This window comes from Apus apus, chromosome Z, assembly GCF_020740795.1.
Source record: "Apus apus isolate bApuApu2 chromosome Z, bApuApu2.pri.cur, whole genome shotgun sequence".
NCBI classification, from domain to species: Eukaryota; Metazoa; Chordata; class Aves; order Apodiformes; family Apodidae; genus Apus; species Apus apus.
In genome coordinates, this window is record NC_067312.1 from 58,943,495 (window position 1) to 58,968,174 (window position 24,680).

At 44.7% G+C, this 24,680-nt stretch overlaps 2 protein-coding genes across 2 annotated transcripts in view; one reads left to right on the forward strand and one right to left on the reverse strand.

Annotated features, from left to right (window-relative positions):
- ELP1 (elongator acetyltransferase complex subunit 1) overlaps nt 1-8,848 on the forward strand; it is a 33,609-nt gene extending 24,761 nt beyond the window's left edge. Inside the window, exons 27-36 of the mRNA XM_051641847.1 lie at nt 721-922; nt 2,295-2,356; nt 2,857-2,919; nt 3,038-3,098; nt 3,906-4,019; nt 4,595-4,706; nt 5,821-5,948; nt 6,335-6,489; nt 7,393-7,471; nt 8,286-8,848. Coding sequence (XP_051497807.1) covers nt 721-922; nt 2,295-2,356; nt 2,857-2,919; nt 3,038-3,098; nt 3,906-4,019; nt 4,595-4,706; nt 5,821-5,948; nt 6,335-6,489; nt 7,393-7,471; nt 8,286-8,353 — 1,044 coding nt within the window. The 3' untranslated portion in view covers nt 8,354-8,848. The remainder of the gene's footprint in view (nt 1-720; nt 923-2,294; nt 2,357-2,856; nt 2,920-3,037; nt 3,099-3,905; nt 4,020-4,594; nt 4,707-5,820; nt 5,949-6,334; nt 6,490-7,392; nt 7,472-8,285) is intronic.
- A 5,137-nt stretch (nt 8,849-13,985) lies between these two features.
- On the reverse strand, nt 13,986-24,436 carry APTX (aprataxin). Its single transcript, XM_051643214.1, has 8 exons — nt 24,086-24,436; nt 23,740-23,876; nt 22,902-22,948; nt 20,379-20,708; nt 18,274-18,333; nt 15,512-15,738; nt 14,643-14,746; nt 13,986-14,346 (listed from the first exon to the last, which is right to left on the reverse strand). The coding sequence occupies exons 1-8, from the start codon at nt 24,130-24,132 to the stop codon at nt 14,192-14,194; spliced, it is 1,107 nt and encodes a 368-aa protein (XP_051499174.1). The 5' UTR covers nt 24,133-24,436; the 3' UTR covers nt 13,986-14,191.
- Nucleotides 24,437-24,680: the final 244 nt, after the last annotated feature.

Genomic DNA, 24,680 nt, shown 5'->3' on the forward strand with positions numbered 1-24,680 from the left:
TGTTCTTTGTTAGTTCTGGTATTACAGAGGAACTTTAGGTTGCCCAAGGCTGAGGTAAAATGTAAATGTATGCATTTAATATAATTAAATTAAATACACAACATACAAGCCTTTGTAAAAGAAGTAGGTGAAGAAGTAAGAGGGAAAATACAGAAACTCAGTCTGTAACACCATGAAAGCAGAAAGGACTCTTTCTGCATTCCTTACTCTGTCTCATTAGGAGTCTTTCTTTATTCCTTCTGTATCTTTCCAGTCAAATCCACCCACACCTTCTTGGTGAAGATGTGGGCTTTGAATAGCATGAGGAGTGTTGGGATATTGATTCACAGCAGCCTGTACCTAGAGAGATAGAGGTTTTGCATCCTCCCTTGTGCCAGTGACTCCTGGACTAAGTTGGTTCAGGGTGACATTCCAACAAAAAAGCACTTTTGTGAGTGGGGAGAGAGTGGCTGATTTCCTGCAATGTGTAGGTTACTCTGGCTTGCAGAGTTGGGTACCTCCCCATGTCTCTTGCTTTAGCTCTGTGAAATGTCTCCATGGGCTAATCATCAGCCCTTGGCTTGATACAAAGTTCAAAATGGCGTAGGAACCTTGTTCCTGGAGGTGCGTTCAGGGGAGGGGGAATAGGCTTTTGTTGATGTGCATTTCATTTTTACTAATGCTGCGCTGCTGCAGACTCTACAATTGATTTCTTATTTCTCTTTTGTCCCCTTCTTGCAGGATATCAGCAATGCTTATGGGGAGTACTTGATTCAGAAGCAGCTATATGAACAGGCTGCATTGATATTTGCTCGTGCTGGCATCTTTGCAAAAGCACTTGATGCTTTCCAGAGCAGTGGCAGCTGGCAGCAAGCTCTGTGCATGGCATCACGGCTTGGTTACACAAAGGATCAGCTGTCCAGCCTGGCACGGAGCATGGCAGGTAGGCCTTGAGAAGATAGAAGTGTGCAGAACAAAACTGCCTGCTGTTATTTTTGGTTTGTTTTGATTTTCCTGAAATTTACTGAAAATGTCTGTCTTCAGTAGCATTTTTCTTCAAGGGAGAGCAAAGATCCCATGTTTTCCAAGGGTTTGTGTGACTGCATGTCACTTTCGCTTCTCACAGAAACCAAACGATGTTAGAGGTGAGCTGGTAGGCAGCCAGGAGTTGCCTAGCTGTGGCCTTGGCTGCCCAGTGCTGACTGCTTCTTGCACTTTTTCCTTGCAGTCCACTGCTCAAGTGCTATTCCAAATTGCCTTGTTGGTTAACCTCAAGGAACAAAGATTCTTTGAAGTGTCATCTGACATGACCAAGGCCTCTAGACATCATTGACATAAGCAGTGTGCCTAGTCACAGACCTTAAAGGCTGTGGCAGAATTCAGAGCTATGTGTCATGTTTTCTTCTCACAGTCTGTTAGCAACTGGGACCAACTGGTACACATAAAGCTATGCGCTGTCCTACTGCAGATGAAAAAGGTAGTTGGTGTCAGAATTTGTGCTCACTAGGACTTACCCGGCTGCACATGTGAGATGTGTTGTGGACCTGGCATATATTTCAGCAAGAGAAGTGGAGTATCATCATGGCTTCTGCCTTACTCAGAAGCAGAGTTTATGGAAGTGCCACTTACACAGTGGAAATATGGCTTCTGGGAGTGTAGTCTCCTAGAGCTGGGTATTCCAGTATTTTCTTCTGTCACTTAATGTGATTTGGACACTTCATGTCTTGCCTTTAATAGTTGTTCTTCTGCCGCTCTTCAATCATGAATGAGCAGACACAAGCTGTCCTGGAGGAAATAGCTTTGCTTGGATAATGTCATTAATTTTTTTCTGGTGTTGTGTATCACATATCCTCATACACTGCATCCTAGCACATGAACCAGTCCCAAAGCTGGTTCTGACTTTTAGGAAACCAGAAGCCCTGAACCCCACAAGCTTGATGGTTGCTGTCAGTACCACGGAGAGCAGGTGGAAAAGTGCTTCCTGCAGACAGTGAGGCTGCAATACACTGAAGCTTTTAAGAGACATTTCCTTTTTAAATCCTCCCCTCTGTAAGAGACTCTTCACTATTTCTGACTCAGAGTGAGGGGAAGATATTCTCCAGCTGGCCTTCAGGAACATGTACCACCAATTTCGCAAGCAACTAGCTGATGTTGTTGCAAATTAATGAATTCCTGATATCTTGTATTTACTGGGCAGACTGAGTAAGTGTGTGAGCAGATAGGAAGTGCCTCAGGGAGTGGGATTTTCCTCTGCATGATTCTGTAGCACAAAATCCGGCTGCTTCTGAAAAGCTCAACTCCACCTTTTCTTGTAGGAAAACTAGTTGAACAGCGAAAGCATGCAGAGGCAGCCATACTCCTGGAGCAGTACACTCAGGTAAGGTAATCACCTTCCTGTCTGTGCCTCAGTAATATCCTATGTCAGAAAGATAGGCCATCTGTGTATTCTGTTACTCTCTAGCCACGTGTGACTCAATGGATGCTGACAGCAAAACAGTCTGTGCCATATGCCCTCCTGGGGAGGGCAGAGCAGGTCCAGGTGATGGCGGTGAGCAGGGGGAGGGATGAATGCTCTGTCACTGAGTTTCTCCACTCAAAGCTGCCTCTGCTTTGGTATGAAATGCTGTTGTCTCAGAGAGCTGAAGCATGAGGGCTGGAGTAAGGAAGACACAGTTCCAGAGGGATTTCCCCTCAGCATGGGAGAAGCAGTATAGTTTGTTGGGTTTTTTATGTCAGTGCTTCAAAGTACCTGGCACAGTCAAGTTTTCCTGTCCTGACTGGGTTACTGTTGCATAGAAATGTGCATCTGAATAGGTGCTACACCTGAATGGGTATTACTGGCATTGGTAGCAGTACATGGTTTCTCTTTTCTTTTAGGACTATGAAGAGGCTGTTCTCTTGCTCTTAGAAGGGGCTCTCTGGGAAGAAGCTTTAAGACTGGTAAGATTTTTCAGAGCACAAGAGTCAGAGTGGAAATATTAATTTAGAGTGCAAGCACAGAGGGATGGAAACTGGGTTAGGTTCTTAAATAATGCCTTGTTTCCTTTCTCTGATCCAGATTCACAAGTATGATAGACTGGATATCTTGGAGACCAACTTCAAACCTGCTGTTCTGGAAGGTGAATCTGTGCAAGAATCCAAGACTTCTCTCTGCTGTAGAGATTGAAGTCTTTATTTGGTCTGTAGGAAGTCACAGCACTCCAGTAGTGGAAGCTGCATGGAAGGGTGCTTTGATTCTGCCTAACTGATGCTGCCCATGTAGGTGCATTTGCCTCTGCTTAATGCAGCTTGGAGCCCTGCAGAGTCGTAGGCTCTTTTTAGCTTAATCAAGTTCCCTTTGAGCTTTTCCAGGCCTCACAGACTGCAAAGGGGGGTTCTGTGTCTGTGTGTGTACATGAACAAGCAGGGCAGTCCTTGTTCCAGAGTAAATGTGACAGCAGATCTATCGGCGAAGAAAATGTCCTATAAGCATATATGAGAAGTCTTTGAAAAATATTATTTGCTTTGATAGCTGTATTCTCCTTTACAACCAGGATGGACAGTTGGTTACTATTGCTTGTTTTTCCTTTTCATGCTATGGGCAGTAGGTTTTGTGAGTTGAGGGATTTTTTTCTATAATTCAAACCTAACTAATGTCAAGAGATTTGGGCACAGAGCTTTCTGCTCCTCTTCATCATAAACAGACCCTTGTTCTAAAAAATGCTTGTCTGGAGGGTTAATTTACTCCCCATCCAGGTACATCTTGCTTGTTGGGCTCATGTGTTCAAGTTTTGAATTTCCTTCAATTTGTGTGCTTTATGGGTTTTTGTGTGCTTTGCACCTGACTTCCGAGCTTGTTGAAGGACTGTGCTCCTTGAAACTTCTTGTTTAAAAAATGTTTTTCTTGTTCTCTTACACCAATATTCATGCTCTGATTTTCTGAGCAGCTCAGAGAAGTCAGCTCATCTTCCTAGATAATCAGAAAACAGCATTTCTTCGCCATAAGAGTCGCCTGCAAGTGGTCCGAGAGCTGAAGGAGAAGGCATGTGAGAGCCTGCAGGGTTGGTATTGAACCAATGTATTCTACCACAGTAGAACAGCATTCTTCTCACCCTCCTCTCACAGCATACTTGGACTGTGATTGTTTGACCTTGCTTATTCTGGAAAGAGAGCTTTACTTTCAGTGCTATCTGTGTCACAGCTTTCATGGGATCAAAATACACCTGAAAGCTCTTCAGAATGACCCAGCATTGTTTCCACAGTACAGGCCCTGCTGGGTCAGGCAGTGCTCAGCATGCTGAGTACTCTACCAGGCATATTGATCTGCCAGCTCACACAGGCTCAGGGAAGTTTTCTGAAAGTGGAATGCTTTGTTCTGCTCCAGATTTGCTGCACTGCAAATGCTTTTTAATATCACAGTCCCCACCAGGACAGAGGAGCAGTGTTCTCACAGGTGCTGTTTGTTCTTTTGTGCTAGCTGAGTGAGGTTGAGAGCTGTAAGGTTCTGAAACACCAGCAGGTAGAATGAATCTGCCCAAGCTGCTTCTCCAGCAAGCTATATAGATGACCCAGAGAGAAAGCTTGGAATAGCTGTGACCATTTTCCATGGTGTGACAGTTTTTAACATGTTTTGCAGATTATGAAATGCCAAATTGCCCAGAATTGGACCTTTTCTCTGAAACCAGCAGTGTTGTGACAGCCAGTGACTTGAGCAGCAAGTATTCACACAGCAATTCAAGAATATCAGCGTAGGTATCTGCCTCCAAATTAGGTAGTGGCTGCCCTGGCATCAGCATTTGGGAGGCCAGCTTGCTCATGCTTGGCATGCTCCGCCTCACGGCTGTTCGTGCCTTGAAGCTGCTTTAATTACAAGCTTTTCTTGGTTATTTTAACTCTTATTGGGAGGGGGAGAACAGAAAATGCCAGAAGCTACTATTGCAACAGGAGCTGAGTGCCCAATAGAGGAGCTGAGAACACAAGCTTGGCAGGAGCTGGCTCTGTGGTTGTCGGGCATGCTGCCAGAATGCTTGCTGGGGGACGCTTGACATAGAATGTGGGTGGAGTTCCCCAAACATGAACAGCTTCTGCACATAGCTTGTCCTCTTTGTCTTAGGTTTTGCACTAGATGGGTGGGGGTTGCTATTAAATTTCATACCAACATCTTCCCACAGGAAGCATCTGTGTTGCTTTTGCGTGCTCTTAAGACTGTGAGCTGCAGTGTGTGTGTGGGGGGGTGTATTAGAGGCTGGTGTAGTGTGTGGGACTACTTCTGAATGTGGAAAAATACAGTTGTGGAAGAAGCATGCACTTTTTATGGCACTTTCTGTGGCCTGGCTGAAAAGAGGAAGAGAATGCAACCTTAGTGTTCAACATACCTGTGTCAGAGTGTGCTGACCATTTGGTGACATGGTGCAACTAGTACTGGCCTGCAATTAGAAGTAGCTGGGCAGGAGCCGAGCTGTGTTGATGCACAGCCTGTGGGACAGCAGAAATGAAATGTGCACAGGGAAGCACAGACACTGGCACCAAATTGTTCTAAGTGGAGCTCAGCTTTGCCCTGCTAGTGACCACTGCCAAATAATTTACCCTACTTTGTGCTTAGAGCAACACTTCAACCTTGCTGGAACAGAGAGCAGTCCTTTTTGTGTTAGAGGAACAGCCCAAATACTGACTTGTGTTTCAGACCACAAAGGGTATTGCTTGAGTAGCATTGGAAACATAAGCTTATATGCAGTGACTCTCACCAGAGAGAGTAACGACTTGAGTAACAAGTTTCATGCATGCTGTTGATGTTCCTTCACACTTAAGCCCTGCTATACCTAATCCTGTTTGCACATGCTAATCAAGCATCCTCATTTTCAGGCGGTCCTCAAAGAACCGGCGCAAGGCTGAGCGCAAGAGATACAGCTTGAAGGAGGGGAGTCCTTTTGAAGATATAGCCCTTCTGGAAGTCCTGGGAGAAAATATTCGTGCTATTGAGACTATGAAGGGTAGGACACTTGATCTTTATCCACTCTGCAGCTTGTGAGGACAGCGGAGGCAATATGCCCTCTCTTTTTCTTAATTGGTATGGTGGAGAGAGGAGCTGCCTTGTGCGTCACTTTAATTCAGTTCATCTGCCTCTGTGCCTGGAAGAACACTTAATAGTGTGAGTTCTCCACATTTGAGGTTTGGGAGCAAGAGAAGTGAGGTCTTGTCAGTGCTGTGACAGATTTGTCTCATATTTGTTCTCAGGAACTGTAGGGACTGAGTAGGGACTGAACCAGTTCTGATTCACTGCTCACCTTCCTGTGCCCTGATACCAGAGAAATACAGGTGTTTATTTAGCATACCCATGTTAATTGCTATTGCTGTGTGCTTTTCTTCCCTCCTGCAGGAGACGTATACATCCTTCTGAAGCAGCTTGTGCTGTTTGGATATGATGAGCAAGCTGGGGCACTGCAGCAAGTCCTAGAAGAGGTTTTGCAGTTGATGGAGACCTCGATCCCAGAAATCTGGACTCTAGACCTGCAGCAGAGCTCTGTCAACCCGGTCTGTGTTCGTCTGCAATACCTGTCATACCAAGTACTTAGCAGTATTTTGCATTCTCCAGCAAGGCGTCTGGAATCCTTCCCTGGCTTTCCATGTCTGCTTTTTTTCTGTAGAGGCCAAAGATATTCTGTGCAGTACCAGCAAGTCAGTACACTCTAGATGTGTACAACAGGCATAGCCTGACATATCCCTTGCACTGAATGCCATGTTAGACATGATGACGTCTCATAAGGCTTGTGTTACCTCATCCTGATGGTTGAACGGTTAGCATAGCTTTCATGGTGTTGTGAAGTGAAAAGCTACCAGACTGGTCAGTTTAGTCCAGACCAGTATATCATACGGAGTACAATGCAAAAAGAAGGGTTATGTCAGGCTTCTAAGCTTCAGCTTAACACAGTGTGTGGAAATCTTTAGGACTGCATTTTGTTCCCTCCCAAAGCCTTTATTTCTCATAGGTAGTTTTTGAGTGTTTGTGGTGAACACAAGATATTCCCTAATATCTTCTCCCTAACTACTGATTAGCAAGGCTCTACGGACAGATTAAAATTGTCCCATGTGATAGGAAGCTGGAACTTTCAAATTAACTTTAAATATTGCTGGCACTATAAATGAAAGTAGTCCTGCCAAGTCATGACATTTGCAGTGCTGTAAAGGAGTAGGTGCTGGGATAAGGGTCCTGTGTCCTGAGAAGCCGTCCAAAATACTGATTTCTGTCTCTTTGTTAAGTTTTCTGAGACATTTCTGGGCTTTGATTGCATATCCCTAGTCACTTTTTACTGTGAGGTCTCCTGAAAGCAGCTGCTTCTGCTTTTGGAGACTAACAGCAGAGTTTTTTGTGTAGGTATCCCTGCTCTTAGCCTTGCTTTGTGCAGGTTGGAACATGAGTATTGCTTCTTCATACAGGTCCTGGGACCCAATTCAACTGCTAACAGCATTATGGCTGCCTATCAACAGAAGAGGATGATGACTCCTGTTGTACAAGGTTCGTTGAGGCTCTGAGTGGGGCGTGGGTGTGAAATGCCAGTGAGGTCAGTGGGCTTTCAGGATCTCTTAGCATTGCTACCTGCCAACAGTTGTGGCATTTCTTCAGTTGTAGGAGTTTGTTGCTTTTCTTTATAGTGTATCCTTGCATCTTGTGGCAAGTGATCAGGCTTCTTAATAAGGTTTTACTTGCTCTGAAGTCCTGTGCTGATTTCTTAGGGAATACATTGGTTCTACTTGTAACTTGCCCACTGAATTTTATCTGGCTCTGGCAGCCAGGCCAGGCTCTTGAGCAGACCAGGTTGCAGTCTGTCATGGTGCTTGAAGTCCTTGCAGCTGATTCCATCTGCCCTCTATTTTCCCTCTTCCCCACTAGTCCTGCTGTCTCTTCCTCTGCTAGTGCTGCAATTGCCTGGAGAAACCCTCTAAAAAGCCCCTAGATGTGACCTGCCTGTTGCCACTCCAGCCACACCTGGCTCCAGAGAAAACCATGTGCCTCTTATTCACACTTTCCAGAGTCAGCTGGCTATTGTGTGTGATGTCCCAGCTATTGATGAATGAGCAGAATTCTGCTTTCTGCCATTGTTGCCTCCTCATTCTGAATGGTAGCACTTAATGGAGAGGGGACTTGATCTACCCCACTTCTGCTGGGGACACTCTTGTGCAGGCTGGTGATCAGTCACTACAGGGAAATGCTATGTGGCAGAGACTTCTCAGTGTCCTTTGATATAAAGAAAAGCAAAGTAATTGACAGCTTCTGAAGAAACTGTATTGCTGTTACCCTCTGTTCTAACACTTGTCTCCTTGCCTTTCAGATCCAGAATTAGTTATTCCACCAAAACTCAATAAAAATCTACAGTGGAAACTGCATCTTCTCCAATAACTAAAAGCCAAGGAATCCTGGTGGACTCCAAACTCTAAATTTTCGTGTAACTTCATTACATCTTTACAGAAACCATTGTTGTCCTGGCATTTCTGATTCACTGTTCTCAGGGGTGCAAGTGAAGGGTCCCTCCAGCTGATGCAGCTGTGACTGTGACCCGTATGGTGTCATGCTACTGGGGACAACCCCTCAGGTCCCACTGCAGAGGAGGTTTGTGAGGCTGGGGAATAACACAGTGTGCCTCTCTGAACATCGTTGGCTAAATCCCACATCTCCCACCTCTTCCCTCCCTTCTGGATGCAGCAACCCCACCAGTGCTGAATGAGCTGTTTCCTCTGCCATCTCGTCCTCCTGTGGATGGTACGTCCACATCCCTCCTATGATGACAGGTCACATTTTAAGCTGTTCAGCCTGTTTTCAGAGATCTCACCAGTAAGTCTGAACCAACAGCAAGTCATAGTTGCTAAATAAATGATTTGTGTTCTCTTTGTTGAAGCTGCATGTTGATACACCAAATTTTCATCAGAATGGCTTTAGTTCCAGCAGAGTGAAGTCTGCAGTACCAGCAGCCATTACTGTCCTGAGTGTGTGCCTATTCCCACTAGGGAGATTTTGGGTAAAGGAAAACATGAATAAAAGCAGGTGGGCAGCATAGGTTGGGTGTTGTAAGTGTCATACACTGCTGGGTTATGTACTACCCTGAGTTTAAAGATCAGCAGCTGTACCCTGATCATGCTATAAGCTTTTGCAGAACTGTTTCAGCTGGAAACTGATCTAACCTCATATCTGAGAATTAGGTTTTCCACAGAATACTTCTGTGATCTGACTGGAGAAGTAACAGCAGCAGTCCTGGGAGCAGAGGAGGGGAACAAGCTCTGCAAGTGAGGCTGAAAACCCTGTCAGCGGTAGCAGCCCACCACTCCCTCAGTTAGTTTTGTCTGGCAGCTGCTGTGTTCAGTGGAAGCCATTCCAGTTAGTACACACTGGAAAAATGCCCTCACAAACAAGGCACTTCTGTCTGTTGGAGGGGTCTTGACACAGCAATGGGCTGTGTTCTTACTGCATGGCATTAGTACATGTCTTAGTGCTGCAGATCATTGTTCTTGTGATGCCAGAACTCCATCATGCTGGGATGCCCATGGAGGCTTGCTCTGTATGTACTGAGATGCCTTGGGGTTGTTGGAGTGGAGTGGTAAAATCCTTGTTCATGTTGCATGAAGCATTGGAGTGGTCTTATTCCAGCTGTTCTGAATTATGTGGCCTATTCTGGGTGGTGTGGGGATGGCTTAAGCCTGTTGTCAAGAACTGTGACTACACTGGAAGGAGATTCTCCAAGAGTAAAGCCTTGAGATGGCAAAGCACATGAAAGGCTGCACAAGGCTGGAATGTTTTACTGCATCTAGGTCTTCAACATAGTAGCAGAACATAGTCCAAAATGAAATACAGCAGCCACTTTCCAGATCTGGAGAAAACAGTCCTGAGGGAGTCTGGGATCGTCTCCAGGGCATGCTCTGCAATTGAATTGCTCTGGCTCTGCAATGGTAATGCAACACTGACACTCCTAATTCCTGACATTCCTAAATCTGATGCAATGCTGAGCTCTTGTGCAGCCTTATCTATTGTGTAGAGGTTCCCTCTTCAGAGAACCCAAGAAAAGGTTAAACTCTTGCCAGCTCACTGAGGGTACATGCTTGTGCTTAAACACAGCAGTGCCTTTAACATAGGGGTTCTTTCCATCATGGTGATGGTCAAAGCTGAAGACTCTCTGATCTTAGCCGTGTTCTCCCATCAAGGCAAAATAACTTTAAATTTGCCATCTAGGTAAACCTCTCCCTCCTGAGTGAACTTTGACTAAGGAGCAATAGACCTGGAAACAACACTTTGTGCCCTGAGCTGCCATTGGGAATGTCCGGCTTCCTGCTTCCCTATTCTGCAGTTGCTGAACCTTAGCTTCTTTCCAGCAGCAGCCAGGAGTCTGCTTTCACTGGATTTCTGCTAGGATGCTTTTCTGCTTTCCTAGTGATGCATGTCATCTTGAAATATTTTCTGCCTTAGCTGCTGTCTTTACAGACATGTTGAATTTGTTCTAGTGAGTTCTGTGGAGGCTTTTACAAGCAGATGCAGCTAATAGGAACTGAAGTAAGCCACTAATGCAGAAACGTGGGACTTTTAAAATAACTGTATTTCTGAGAAGACATGGCCGGGTGGAAGCCTAATTTACGAGAGCAGAGGTTTGTCACCTCTCTGCTGTTTAGCTTCATTAAATACAAAATAAAAAAGCTATTTCAGGCATGCAGTATCAAAAAAGCAGTATCAAATACAGCTTCCTACAGCTAAGGGTGGGAGCTGCTCTTGAATTGACACATGTATCCTTTGTCAGCATTGGTCTTCGTGTGGCATGCAGTGTCTTCCTCAGAAGCACTTATTAAAAATGCAGGAAGGACCATATTCTTCGTATTCACTCCTGTAAACCCAGAGATCCTGGGAAGAGTCGAGTGAGGCCAGAATAGATCCACCAATCCAGACAGAAGACTTCCTTTGCGGGGACACAGCTGTGGTGATGTCGTCACTGGGGAACAACCTAGCCAGTTCCATCTGGAAGCGATCAACAAAGCCTTCCATCATAGTGCTGCCCCCACACAGCAGGATGTTTGCCATCATTTTTTTGTTGAGGTAGGCATCACATTTCTTGAGGCTGCTGACTACCAGCTCCAAAAGCCCTGGCTGCTCTGAGCCAAATAAGGTGGGTCTGAAGAGCGTTTCAGCACAAAGAAATCTCTCCTTGCCTACAGTGAGAAGGCGTCCATCTGGCAGCTCATAATCCATTTGTTGTTTCTCAAGTGGCAAACTCAAGTCCTGTTGAAGGTCCAGAGAAGTGTAACAACATTTCTCTTTGAGATCTTGTATGATGTTTAGCTGGTGCTCTGTGAACATGTTTCCAGACTCATTTAGTGACTCCATGAGACAACGTGTGATGTCCAAGCCAGCATAATCTGCCCTCCTAATGACACTGTAACTAATGTAACCTTCATCAATGGGAACCACATGTGAAACACCATGGCCACTTTCTACCACAAGAGCTGAGGTTTTTCCATAAGAATACATGGATAAATGGGGCTGATAAGCAAGGTGGATGGCAGGCACATGGAATCTTTCAAAGATCACCTCAGCATATTTCTCCTTGTCAGTGATGGAACGCAGGGGAGGCACTGACACCAGAACAGCATGGTCATCTGTCTGAATCTTCATCTCTGTCTGGAAGATATATTCCAAAGTATCTTGGACACAGTTCCAGTCCACCACTATGCCACGTCTTACTGGGTTGGTAAGTGTTAAGTCTGTGCTGGTATTCTGAAGCTCTCGTCCAACAAAGGTTTCTTGATGGCTTCCAGTGTCCTGCATGGGCTTACCAGCTGTATGTGAAACAATGTAGGAAGGCTGCATCTCCCCTGCAAAGCCACATTTGAGGGTACCTGTGCCAATGTCTATGACTACTGCTTTCATTTTCTTTATATTGTTGAGGCTATCCTTGGTCCTATGGCTGTCCCTTATGGACTTCAAACAGCTTGTGTCTGCTGCTGCTGGAAGTCACAGCTGTGACTTCATACAGCAGGGCATGCTTCTTGGTGGCATTGCCCTGCCACTGCTCCACCTGGGGTCAGGACCAGCAGCGTGTGCCTGGAGCCCTGGTGGCAGTGGATTTACTAAAGGCACTGACTTATGACATCATACATAGGCTTGCTCCTTAGAAAGTGTGCTCTGCATATGCTCTCAAGAGTGCTCTGCATGTCAGTGATTTAGACAGCTGCACACCATTTGTATATAGACAGATTGCAGGTGTTTTTTCTTCACTTTAATGTGTGAGAGGTACTAAAAAACATGACACCCACCCATGGGCTGTGGGGTGTAAGCAGTGCATTTACCTGTGAAGCAGTGTGGCTTTCCTTTCTGGCCTGTGTTTGCCATGTGAGGGAGGCCACAGTTCTCCAACATTTGCAACTGTTCTTGGTCCAAAATTGTTCCTATTGCTAAGCATTAGCACTACATCAGCCCTGGGGCCAAGTGAAGCTGTAGTTTGACTGTGTCAAGAGTGAGTCCCTAGACTGGCTTTTGTGATGGTTTATCTTTTTTTAGTTTTGCCATCTAAATTAAGGCATAATACTAATGTCAGCAAAAACTAAAGTGTGACCAGTATTAGAAATTAGGCCATGTCAGAGACTGGTGACCTGCAAGGGTTTGTGGAACATCCCTTGTGTCTCAAACAACTCAGCACTGAGTCCTGTGGTAGGCAAGCATGAACAGTGCAGGCAGGATGGCAGGCTTCCCCTGCTCCTCTCTGGCTTGCCTCCCCTGGTTGATTTCCAGCAGACGCTCGGCATATGTTCTGACCATCAGGGCTCACCTTGGAAGAATCCACACCCCAGCCCCATTCCAGAACTCTCTGGAAGTGCAGAAGCTCAACTATATGTTGCAGCCCCAAGGGTGGTCTCTGGGGGACAGGACATTCTAAGAGCGGTGAAAGCGCCACGAGCCTGTCGACCCATCGCCCACACACCAGGACCTGAGGCTTCAGGCTGGCAGGGCCAGAGAACACTTTGCAAAAGACCTCCCTGGAACTAAGGGTGGTGATACCTGTCCTATCTTCTCATCTATCTTTCCTTCCTTTCTTCTTTTCTTTTACGAGTTACTAAATCTTAGTTTGATCCATTCACTGGTTACAGGAGTAGTCATTGTGAGCAGTAACTTCACATTGCCCCCTTTTAATATCTAAGTAGTGAGCTCAATAAAGCATTTGTTGTGGTTCACTCTTCTTACAAGGCACTGCTGCTGAGATGGCACTCATGCACTTTTGGGATATAAAAAAGATTAACCTCCCTCAAAACCCACAAAGTAGGATGAGACAGGCCACAGCCAACCCATCACCCTTATTGTCCCATGTTCCATTACAGGAATGTCTTCACTCTTTTCCTGCAGCAGCTGCCCCATCAGAGCGTGTGTGGTAACATGCTGCTGCATGGAGGCATGGAAGAGGACACACTCTCCTCAGAGTTTGTTACCAAGAATTACAAACAGCATCTTCTCTGCATAGCAAAAGCTCTGTGTGCCCTTTTACTTGAAAGTCATTTCACCCAGAAGGCCTCTTACTTAACAAGTTGAAGCCAAGCTTATAGTGAAATTGAATCCTACAAACCAGTTCTGGACCCAGAAACAGGTTTTTATTACTGCTGCCTTATCTGGGAGTGCACATCTTGATGACGATCAGATGACAGAGGCTCAGCAAAATCTCCATGTGGAGAAACAGGGCAGCATTAAACCACACAATTTCTCTACCACCTGATAACATGCAGGCAAGCAACTGCAAACCTTGATAGTTCATTACTCTGAGGAGCAATAAAACTGGTCATTGCACATTATACATGGATTTTTATATATACGTTATTAAATCCATCCTTGTACATGGGAGAGGCTATCTTAAAGAGTCCCTCTTATAGGCTGAGCCATGAGTTACCCTGCCAAGGGGCAGTGCCTGGTCCACAGCTAAGGAGAAGTTCAGCAGCACTGACATCTTCAAGCCAAGCTGTGGCACAGCAGGGTGGGGATGCTGTAGCTACAAAAAAACTACAAACACACCTTCAATTTCAGAAGCTGCTTTATGGTTTTGGAGGGGTTTTTTCTCTAAGCCATTACAAGGTTAGTATGCTGCTGTTTCCAGGCCACTTTTTCCCATATTGCATTTGTCACTCCCTTTAAGAAAAAAGATAAACATTCATTAACATTGTGAGTTCTTTGTTTTAGCCTGAAGTCTGAGGACAGATTGTAAGATGGTATTTTGCAAAATCATTTTGTCCAATGTTTCCTGAGATGTTCCTTTAACTGTGGAATAGTGGATAGCTGTTGTTTGCAACAATGGCATCTGAGAGGCTGTTTCAGAAGTTCAGAGATGTGATCTTTCACCATCACTTTTCCCTTGCTTCTTACCATCTCTATCACATCTGAAAATAAAGAGACCAGAAGTATTGGGACCATGTATCATCATCATACAGATGACACTGCCAGAACTCTGCACACTGCTTTGCATGCACAGCATACACAGCATATCATCCCTGCATTCTAATTTAACCCAGTCATAACATTCAGTTGACTTTTACTTAGTGCTATTCCACAATTCCTGAAATTACATAAAACCTTTAACTTATTACAACAGAATTTGTGGCTTACACATTTGTTTGGAAAACAAAAGCCTAAAGGCAGTACCCACAAGTAGGATTATATGTTATGAAATAAATACCTTGAGAGTTTAAGAAGTAGTCTGTAGTAAATGAGTTCCAGTGCTTCTTGGTTTTCAGGGCCGGAGAATCAAAATCCTGGCTGATTACATGCAAATGTAGCTGACTGAAACAAAATATGCAGATAAAAGAAGGTTAATGCTTGAAGTTCTTTTGCAGTAGTATCGGTTGCAAATCTGATTCAGAAGTTGGAGTGCCAGCCTTATGGGTCAATCTTACCCATAGTCCTGTGTCAGAAGAAACCCAGTGTATTCTGGAAGCACAGTCTCATGCCAAGTGTTTCATGTAAACAGTCAGAGTCACTAGTCTGCATCTTCCATTGGTTCCTAACTACAGTCTACAGTCCAGCTCATTTCCAAAAAGGCAGAGGCAGTGGTTTTAAGTAAACTGAAGGTTTAAACTTTGTAAAATACCTGGATGGGATTTGGTCAGTGACACAAAGCTTTACTGAAGAACAGGAAAACAATTTGGGAACACCAACTGCAATACTGTCAGGCATTGCCAGTTAAGATCTGGACTTGCTTACACACAAGACTCAAATCCTTGCTCAGAATCAAGAAGGACTTGATAGGCCTAAGAGTCACCCTCTGATCCTAGATCAGGAATATCCACCCCAGACTCCCTGTATCCACAGCTACAGATGTCTGCTAGGGGAATCCAACAGGCAGATCCCACTGGACCCAAGACACCTGTGTAGCCCATCAGCATGGTTGTGCACAGCTGCACCTAAAGGACTCGGATGCCAAACGGATTGTAGTGTTTAGGAGAATTAGTTGTTCTTTAGCAATGCCAGATCACATTACAGATTTAGCCCCAAATCTGTATAACCAGAGGAACAAGGACTCCACCTGAAGACTTGTCTAGGTCTTACCTCATACTGGGAATAGCATGGTAACCCAGTCTGAACTCCAGACTCTCTCTGTCCGGGCACTGTTTGATCATTTTTTGCCCAACTGCATGCATATGTTCCAGGAGTTCAAGATGCTCCCTGGTGACTGACTTCAGGCTTGAAATGGGATCCCATGGTAAGATAAGCCAGTGGTAACGTGCTTTGGGATATTTATCCTTGATTACTACAGTCTTTTCATCTTTGTAAACCTTGTAAAACAAATAACTAATTATTAACTGACTGGAAGTTACACATCTTATTCCTATAGGCACTATATTTAGTGGCTTTTGGGGTGTAACCCATCTCAACATCTCATCGTGGTTGCAGAAGTCCCTAAGCTAACATATGTGTTCCCAGTGCAACTGGGACTACTAGGAAAAAAGCCAGGAAAGATTACTAGATGGGGAGAAGTATCAAGGAGCAGAACATTCCACTTCAAGGACAATTTTTGCTGGAGCTAAGTTGGTCCAGGATATGCACCCTCTTCTGCAACATGCACCAGGAAGCAATGGAGAGATGTTCCAGGATGCCTCTTCATACACTTTCAGGAAAAAGCTTTCAATTCTTCCATAGTAGTAAGTTAACCCTTGCTACAGGTGGATATGAGCTATCTTGAAAATCACCTGGAATCAGGTACCAGTGAGGTCTAGAAAACTCCACTTTCTGTCAGACTCATGTTCAAGCTTTGCAGTCACTGAAACAAAAATGGCAGCACAGTGTTCAACACAGAGCACATATAAATGTTACTAAATGTGCCACTTTGTATCATTACTCACCAAAAGGGGAACAGTTTCTTATCATACCCTTCCTCCCCAGTTTTCATTTTATTTTGCCTTCTGCAACGATTCAATGCAGCTGATCAAGAGAAATGGCAGCAACATACACGAAGAACACGGAGGAAAAGCTGCCCCTGGCCATAAAAATCTGCCAGGTTCTGAAGCAGGAACTGTGTGCTGTCTCTCTGATCTCTTAGCAGAGCATCGTTTAGTGAGAGATGGATAATGCTTTTGTCATCTTTGTTAATTATTCCCACATGTTTATAAACAGAGCTGATTGGTCTTGCTCTACAGGATGGAAGATTACAATTTCACCAGCACACAAATCATAGGACTGATTCTTTCTGCAGCAAGACTGATGTCTTTTTTTTTTTTTATATACACATTAGTGTCTTCATATGTAGTGGGAATGGATCAGGTGTTTTCAGAAGATTAAATATTTATTTAATATTTAATAAAAAAGCAAAGACAGGAGTTCTATGGTGTCTGTATTTAATTCAGAACCACAGCTAATAGAGAAAACAGTAAGTCACAGTTACTTGTATTCTAACACTCAAATAACATTTTTAAAACCAGCTTATCTTTTGTGTCAAGAAAGCACTGTCTTGGAAAGTGCTATATGAAATTCCACGTAAGGGATGAAGATTAATCTTCACGTTTAAAAAGTAAGCAAGCTTTTAAATGGCTTTATCATTTTCCATAGGAAGACTCATTTGGAACTGCTGGCATTTCCAGAAGAATGGGCATTCAGTTCTCTTACAATTCTATGCAGCTCAACACTTTAGGCTTGAATTAAAAAAAAAAAAAAAAAAAATAAGAAATCTGATCAGTTATCAAGCAAATTATTTTCAGCCTGAGGATGATTATCATCTGAAGGTGTCCAGTGAGGCTGTGGGATCTTTGCCCTTAGAGATCATCTCAACTCAAATGGACAAAGGCTGCAGCAATCACACCAAGTGATGAGTGCAAGTGGTCAGATTGGGTGACTGCCAAAAATCTTTTCCAACTGAAACTATTCTGCAATTTCTAGAAGCCAGTATCACAGGTGACTCTGATATCCATCCTCTTGAACACATACTTGAACTGAGAAGTACAAAGGGAAAAACAGCTCTCTAATTTCAAGATGGCCATGCAGCAGTCAGCCAGCCAAAGCTAGGTAAGACTCCAGCTTCATGCCTTACTCTGCCAGCCAGTGGAATATTGATGGAGAGCATTCTCCCTGTTTTGGAGTTAAGCTAAGAAAACTGTTTTTGAGAAGTTGTCTATGTATTTGCCATAACTTGAAAATAAAATGAAAGTAAACTGTTCACATGGATAGGGAAGATTCTTTCAGGACTCTCTCAGAATACAATAAGGACACTGCAGCCACAAAAAGTGTTTGTCAGATTTTTGTGTCTTGAGTCTGACCTCCCCAAATGCAGGCAGCAGACAACAAAACCAAGGAAAACCATTAGGCAGCCACAGAGAAGCAGAGAAAGAGTAGTGCATCTGAGGCATTCACAGAAGGTTAAAAGAAACCACGGGTTAATTCCTCTTGGCACAAAGAAACCGGAAAGGGGAGGAGCCAGAGATCACATCCTGTCAGCTGGCACTGAGGTGTTGCAGCTAAAGAGCCTGCTCAGGCTCCGGAAACTGCACTAAGGTTGGAAACCAGGCAATGCTGACTGTGTGAAACAGGAACCTCCACTGCTTCAAACCACACCCCCATTTTAGGCGGTTTCCCTGAGGAAACAAAGCAGCTCACCTCCTCTCCCAAAAACCTTTTAGAAATCTGTTGGCCAAATCTGACAGTGTAGAGAGTTTGAAGATAATTAATATAGTGACATTTTGCAAAAGCAATATAGTAGAGACTTCCGAATTAATGCTACTACAATCAGATCATTAAAGGAAACTGCAGAAGGAAGAAAGAAGGTTAATTTAACTTTGTTAGACAAGAACTACTGTACAGTACAAATATACAGCTCTCACCTGCATTTTTGGATCTTGCATGGAGGTCTTTAGACCCTGACTCCAGTGTCCTAAATGTTCCTAAGGCACAGAAGAGAAAAGAATGTACAAGATAATTAAGAATCCAATCATATGTTTTGAAGCAATCAATTAAATACTTTATTTAGCATACAACAGTAAAATAACAGCTGAATTATTTCTTATCTATGAATGCAAACACAGTTGCTCCAACTGAGCCCACAAAGCTACTTCTGAAAACTTTTAACAAGATAGTATTAAGATTCAAAGTCTTTCAAATGTTGGAAACTCAACAACAGGGAGCTCTAAATCTGTTTTAATTTAACAATTTGCATGTTATGTCACAGTCCTTGATTACAATTGATGACAGATGATTTTACTGAACGACTCTGCTTCACAGATCACAAGGGTCAAAGGAAGTACAAGGATCTCCATTAATTGCCCTGTCACGTGCTGCTCTGCACAGAACAAACAAGTGATTGTGGTGTGTGGCCCTACTCTTAGACACACTTATTTTTTGATATTGCACAAGGAGGGTACAGAACAACCTAGGACTGAAATTTTGTCCTGAGGGGTTTCCTTTCTTTGCCTTCTCCTCCAGCAACTGCACTGCTATAGTTCCAGATGCACTAAGAAGTCTAATTTTGTCCATGTCAGCAGGGATGGGAACTCCCTCTCAGATGACTTTGGCTGGTAACATTCCTTAACATAAATATGGTTCTACCATAAGGAATGAGCAAAGCAGCAGAGGCATGGGTGGGGGAGAAGCAATTAAAAAAAAGCAGAGGGTCATGTTCGATTCTCTGTGTGCAAGCTTTGAGAAAGCCACTGCTCTATTTCTAACACAGCAGATTTCATCTCAAAAGCCAGCAGAACATCTTTGTGTGACTCCAGCTGTACTGAGCTTACGTGGACAGGTCCTTCTTGAAGCAGCAGGAACCAGAAATTAAATCCACACTTGACACAAGCAAGCTCCTTCACACACAACCCCCCCTCAGCTGAGGTCAGAATGAGTCCCAGGTAAGTTCCTCAGGACCTGAGTGATGGCAGAAGCAAAGCCTTTGCCTCAGCACATGGCAGCTCACGTGGCTTTGAATACTCTGGGGATCTGTGTTCACCTGAGATGCTTCTCCACCAGTAACACCCACAAAAGTAAAGAGACCAAAGCGCTGATGGAGGAGGCAATCCCAGAAGAAAGAGGACAAGTACCATGTGAGGGACCAGCCTTCCTGACCTACTTTGGGAAACGTATCCAAACCCGTTGTAGCCCCTGCTCATATGCATCCCAAAAGGCCTGCCTGGAAGGATGGAAACTGCAGTAATGGCCTGAATAGGTGAGACAACGATTGAGATAACGAAAATTATCGAGATAACGAAAATGATCGAGGGGTGGAGGGGGCAGAGGTCCACTCCAGCTGCTCACAGTGTATGGCTCAATCACACGTACTTGTTGTGAAATTAAGATTCTAGGCGCATAAAATAGGGGGCTGAAATGATGGGCTTGTGGAGTTTCATCTACACTGACCATGGACACCGACCCTCCCCCGTTGGCTGGACCAAAGTCGCTGGATCCAGGACCTGTGATTTTCCTGTCCTCTTTATCTCTCTCTCTTCATCCCTCTTTCTCCCTACTCCCCTTCCTCTCACCTTTTCCTCCTCATCCTCTTTTCCTTACTTTATATATATATATATGTAGGTGGTTTTGTTTAGGTTGCTCAATATTAACTCCTACTAGTGTAATAAATGTGTTATTTGTTATAAACAGACCTTGTGTGTCACTGCACCTTAATCTGATCAAGGGGTATTGGACGGTCGAGCTTTTACTCAGACCGTCATACATTCACTCTCTCTGGGAAAAGACCAAGTCTGAGAGAAAGATTTTGAGCCCAGCTGCACCTGGCTCCTCTCTGAAGGAAGTCTAGAAAGCAAGGGGGTTCAGTCCTCATCTCCCTGAGCTGCCCAGTCTGAGCTGTGACACATATAGGACTGGACCCAGCCACACCCAGGCTCCTCTATTGCAGCCGGAGCTTAGAAAGCAAGGGGCTCCAGTTCTAACCTTCCTGGGTTATTAAATCCAGGCCACGTCACACCAGTAACAACACACTTGCCTTTTTGCTTGAAGTTCCCTCATGTGGAGACACACTGATATTGCTTATCTTGGGATTTGCAGAACTGCCCTGGGTATCCACCACCTCCATCTTCATTGTTTTTCTGGGCACAAACTCTACATCATCATCCTCAGAGAAGTCTTCACGTGGCTCCTTGCAGGTCTGTATTTTCTCTTCCCGATCTGTAACAGTTTTCCCTGACTCTTCAGCAAAATGCACTGTGTAGGGGTAAAGTTTGTTCACAACATGCAGAACTTGCCCTGGCTTCATTTTCACCTCTTCATCCTTGCCAATATCCACGAGATCAACACTAGTTGGGTTGACTCCTATCTTTGGTAGAGAGAAAAATGAACAAAAATAGCAAGATATTTTTACTGGAATTGCGATGTCACAGGGACCTGCCAGTCCTGCAGCAGCTGGCTACAGAGTTACAGCAATACCCATGCTGCACTTTGCTCTAAAAAATTAACCACCTGCTACACAACTGTTAGAGCAGTAACAGCTCTAGTAACAATTACATTCACAGTAACAATTACAGAGTAACAGTAGTTTTAACAAAGTATTTCAGTCCAATCATGCACAGAAAGTTTCCTCTTTTCAATTTCATTATCTTTCTTCTCCTTTTTACTACATTTTGTTTTCTGTTTCTAGGAAATGCTGTCCCATCAACACATCTGCCTTCAACCACACACACAAGCACACTTCTCTGGCTCATTTCAGTGAAGGAGTTCAGCCCACTGATAATACTTGCAACACATATCCTCCAGTGCAGGCAAAACCAAAACAAAAATAAACAAAAAAACAGGAAAAAATACTCTTTTGGCCCTAGAAGAGTCCACTACACAGGGACCAGCTCCTGCCTCCCATCTGTTCTTTCCCAAGCCAAATGGGATAACCTCTCTCCGATCCACAGAAGCCTGTGTTCAAATATGGTGACACCACATGTCTATTCCTTTAAAACAAACTAAAGCTCTCTGTCCACTCAGCTTGTGCAAAATAGCTCTAAAATGCTTTTATTTTCATTTTCCATCTTATACTTTCACAAAACCTGTTATTCAGGTTATTCACAAAAACTGTTGTTCTATTCTAGCAGAAAATGAGGACAGCAAGGTCAAATTTTTACCTCAATTTACAGCTCTACACAACTCTTAGGCAATTTTCCCCTCAAAACAGTGTTTTAAAGACTGAGAAGTTACCTGAAGTTTAGCTGACAGTTGAAATGGAATACATTTTCCTCTGTCTCAGGCATAACTGGTAACAGAAAGTGGTGTGAGCAACATACAGTGACTGCTTGACAGATGGGTTTTGACTGATGATGAGGGTGACCCTAGCAAAATTAGGGGTCTCTAACTTCATCAAAATTATTTTTATTAATGTTTATGCATGAAACAAGCTTTAGGAAACCAGCTCTTCCCTATGACAGATAAAATCTGCCACAGAACATTTCTTTAGCTTTGTCAGTGTGTTACCTGCCTACTTCACAAGATGGTTCTGTGCCTCTCATCACTTGTATTCACCTGCCTGATTCCTGCTGGGTTCTCTTCAGTTCACAGTTCTGCAGTTTCACTCAAGTGTACTTCACATTCCCCAGGCAAACATGCCATCAGATAACTGACCACTGGAACCCTGAGCTGCACACAAATCATCTGGGAAGCAACTCTAGAGCAGGCAGTGAAAACATGCTAGCACCAACTGCCAGAAAGTATTCCTGGCCCTGAGATTCCAGTAACATGGCATTCAAACTGTGGCTAAGGCATACCTCTGTGAAGAGCAATCTAGAGAGAGCCTTGCTGGATTCACCAGATAGCAGTGGGGTCCCTGTGATTACTGAGCTCTGGAGGTATTTGGATGGAAGATGTTTCTCCTCAGCAGGGAGAACACATAAATGTGCTGTCCACACATGCTGATGCTGCATGCACATGTGTGCCACAGCACCCAAAACCAGTGAATTTTCCTTTCATCTTACCTCAGGGATACTGGTCCTCATAAGCATGAGAGGAAGCCAACACCCACCCCGTGAGTGACACGAGAATGCCTTCAGTGCTGTGTCACACCCCATCCCTTCCCAGGGTTGACCACACCTTTGGGCCTATCAGCCATCAAAACAAAAACCTGCCACAACTGCCTAGTCCATTAATACAAGAACCATTTAATACAAGAACTCAAATGGAGGCCTGCCTCAGCTACAGAAGCTTAAGGCTCAGGAGGCAGACCAGCAAGTTTAGGGAAAAAACTCCAAAATCTTCAAAACACAGCACCTGGAAGAACAAGTTAAGGATTCACAGCAATGTTGCAAGATGCTGTGAGTCTTGCTGTCTGAGGCTAGCAGAGGAGTCTTTCCATTGAGGTACACACACAAAAAAAAGACAGAACTCTTCCAATGACCACTTGCTTGGCCATAAAACAGCTTCAGGCCCTTCAGATCCTCTGATCATAATCATCACTTGCATCATTTATGGAGTTTAAGTACCACAATTATTCCACTAAGTGTCACAAATATTGTATACCCATTTAAAAACATACCTGCTTAACTGTGACATACCCCTTGTTACAGTCTGCTTTTAACTGAACTGGAAAAAAAGGAAAGAGGTATCACAATAAAGTTTAAATAAAAAGGCCAGAACTCTGCTGAACCACCTCTTGCAGAATCCTGTATTTTACGGTTTGCTACCTCCTGAAGTTGATCTCTGTGAAAGTATGCAAAGAATGCCTCTGCCTCACTCTCCTCACATTCTTGCTGTTCTCACCAGCCTTCTGTGTCAACAAAAGGCATTGAGTAGGACTGTGTCCAGAGGCAAGAAAGATAAGGAAGATGTGAAGGCAAGTATTTTATAGATCACAGATATTTTTATATATTCTCCCAGCAGATCTCTAAAATGACAAGTCATGCTAAGAAACTGTTGGTGGAAGACTGGGGAAATGAAGTGCCACACACAAAGAAAAGGTGCAGGCAATGAAATTTAACTGTAGGCCTGGGGACTCAAATTAAGGTTCAAGGCCTTACTTTAGGAAGGTCAACTTCCTGTTACTAGGTGTCTCCTCTGAAATTTTAGGACTCAAGAGATCTCCATAAGTGTTTATAGAGCCTGCTGACTTCAAGAGTCATGCAGCACTACGGATCATGCAAAGAGAAAGAAAACCATAAGCTAGTGACTGCAGAACAAGCCTATGGAAAGCCTGCTTAGACTTACAGGAAAAACTGTGATTTCCCATCTAGACCTTCCTCAGAGCACGCTTATGAACTGGGCCCAAACATTGTTTCATTATCTTCACTGTAACTTAGCCAAACAGAAGTATCTCACACTTTTCACAAGTCTGGTTGCTACTATCTGTAGAAAGCGGCCTTTGAGCTCCAGCTTACCTTGCTGCCGTGAACACTTCCTATCCGTTATCCCAGTCTCTGGGCCACGCCCAATGACCACAGCTTCCAAGTGTGGCAGTTTCACTCGCTGACTGCATCTCTCCTTCCCCACGAGCCAGCACACCCGCATCACGGTGCTACACAGCAAAACAAACAGTATGTTACTAACATTCAGCTTCCCAGTGGGTCACCATCCCACGGAACAGGAACGCTGCTAACTGGGTTCACGTGTCTGAAACTCAAGGCACAGCACAGCACAGCATTGACACTAGCACAACCCAAGAGCAAGTCGCTGTTGAAAGGGCAATCCTGCTTTCCTCCCTTCTACACCTCCATGCATTCTCACCTGCATGGATCATATCTGGCAAAAATCGACTGAATGTGCAGTTTCATCTGACAGAAGGGCCTACCCACAAAGGAGGTTACTTCTTTCCTAGTGAATCAGTTCACCGGAGAGATTAGTTTAAGCACCAAAAATGAGAGAAGACAGAGAGAGTGAGAGAACAACTTAATCCAGCAATCTATCTCTGCAGAGATAGACAACGATACAAAACTGGACCCTCAACTTTACACCCATTGGGCCCTGAACAGCAGAGATCCCGCCCCCTTGCCGGGCGCTCGGGCCTAGGCAGCTGCTCCTCCCAGCTTTAGGGTGACCTTGTCCCGGCGCAACGCAACCCCGCGTCCAGAGGGCAACGCCAGCCCTGCCTGCCCCTCGGGGCCGGCCCCTCGGGACGGGCCCTCCCCGCGCACCGCGCACGCCGCCCCGGGCCGCCCCCCCCGCCCCGGGCCCCGGGCCCGTTCCCATGGCAACGCCGCCCCCCGCTCCTCCGCCCACCGGCTGCTGCGGCGCCGGCCCCACGTGACCCGAGGGCGGCCCGGCCCCGCGGGGAGCCCGCAGGCACAAACCGCGGGGACGGGGCCGAGAGGGGCGGCAGGCC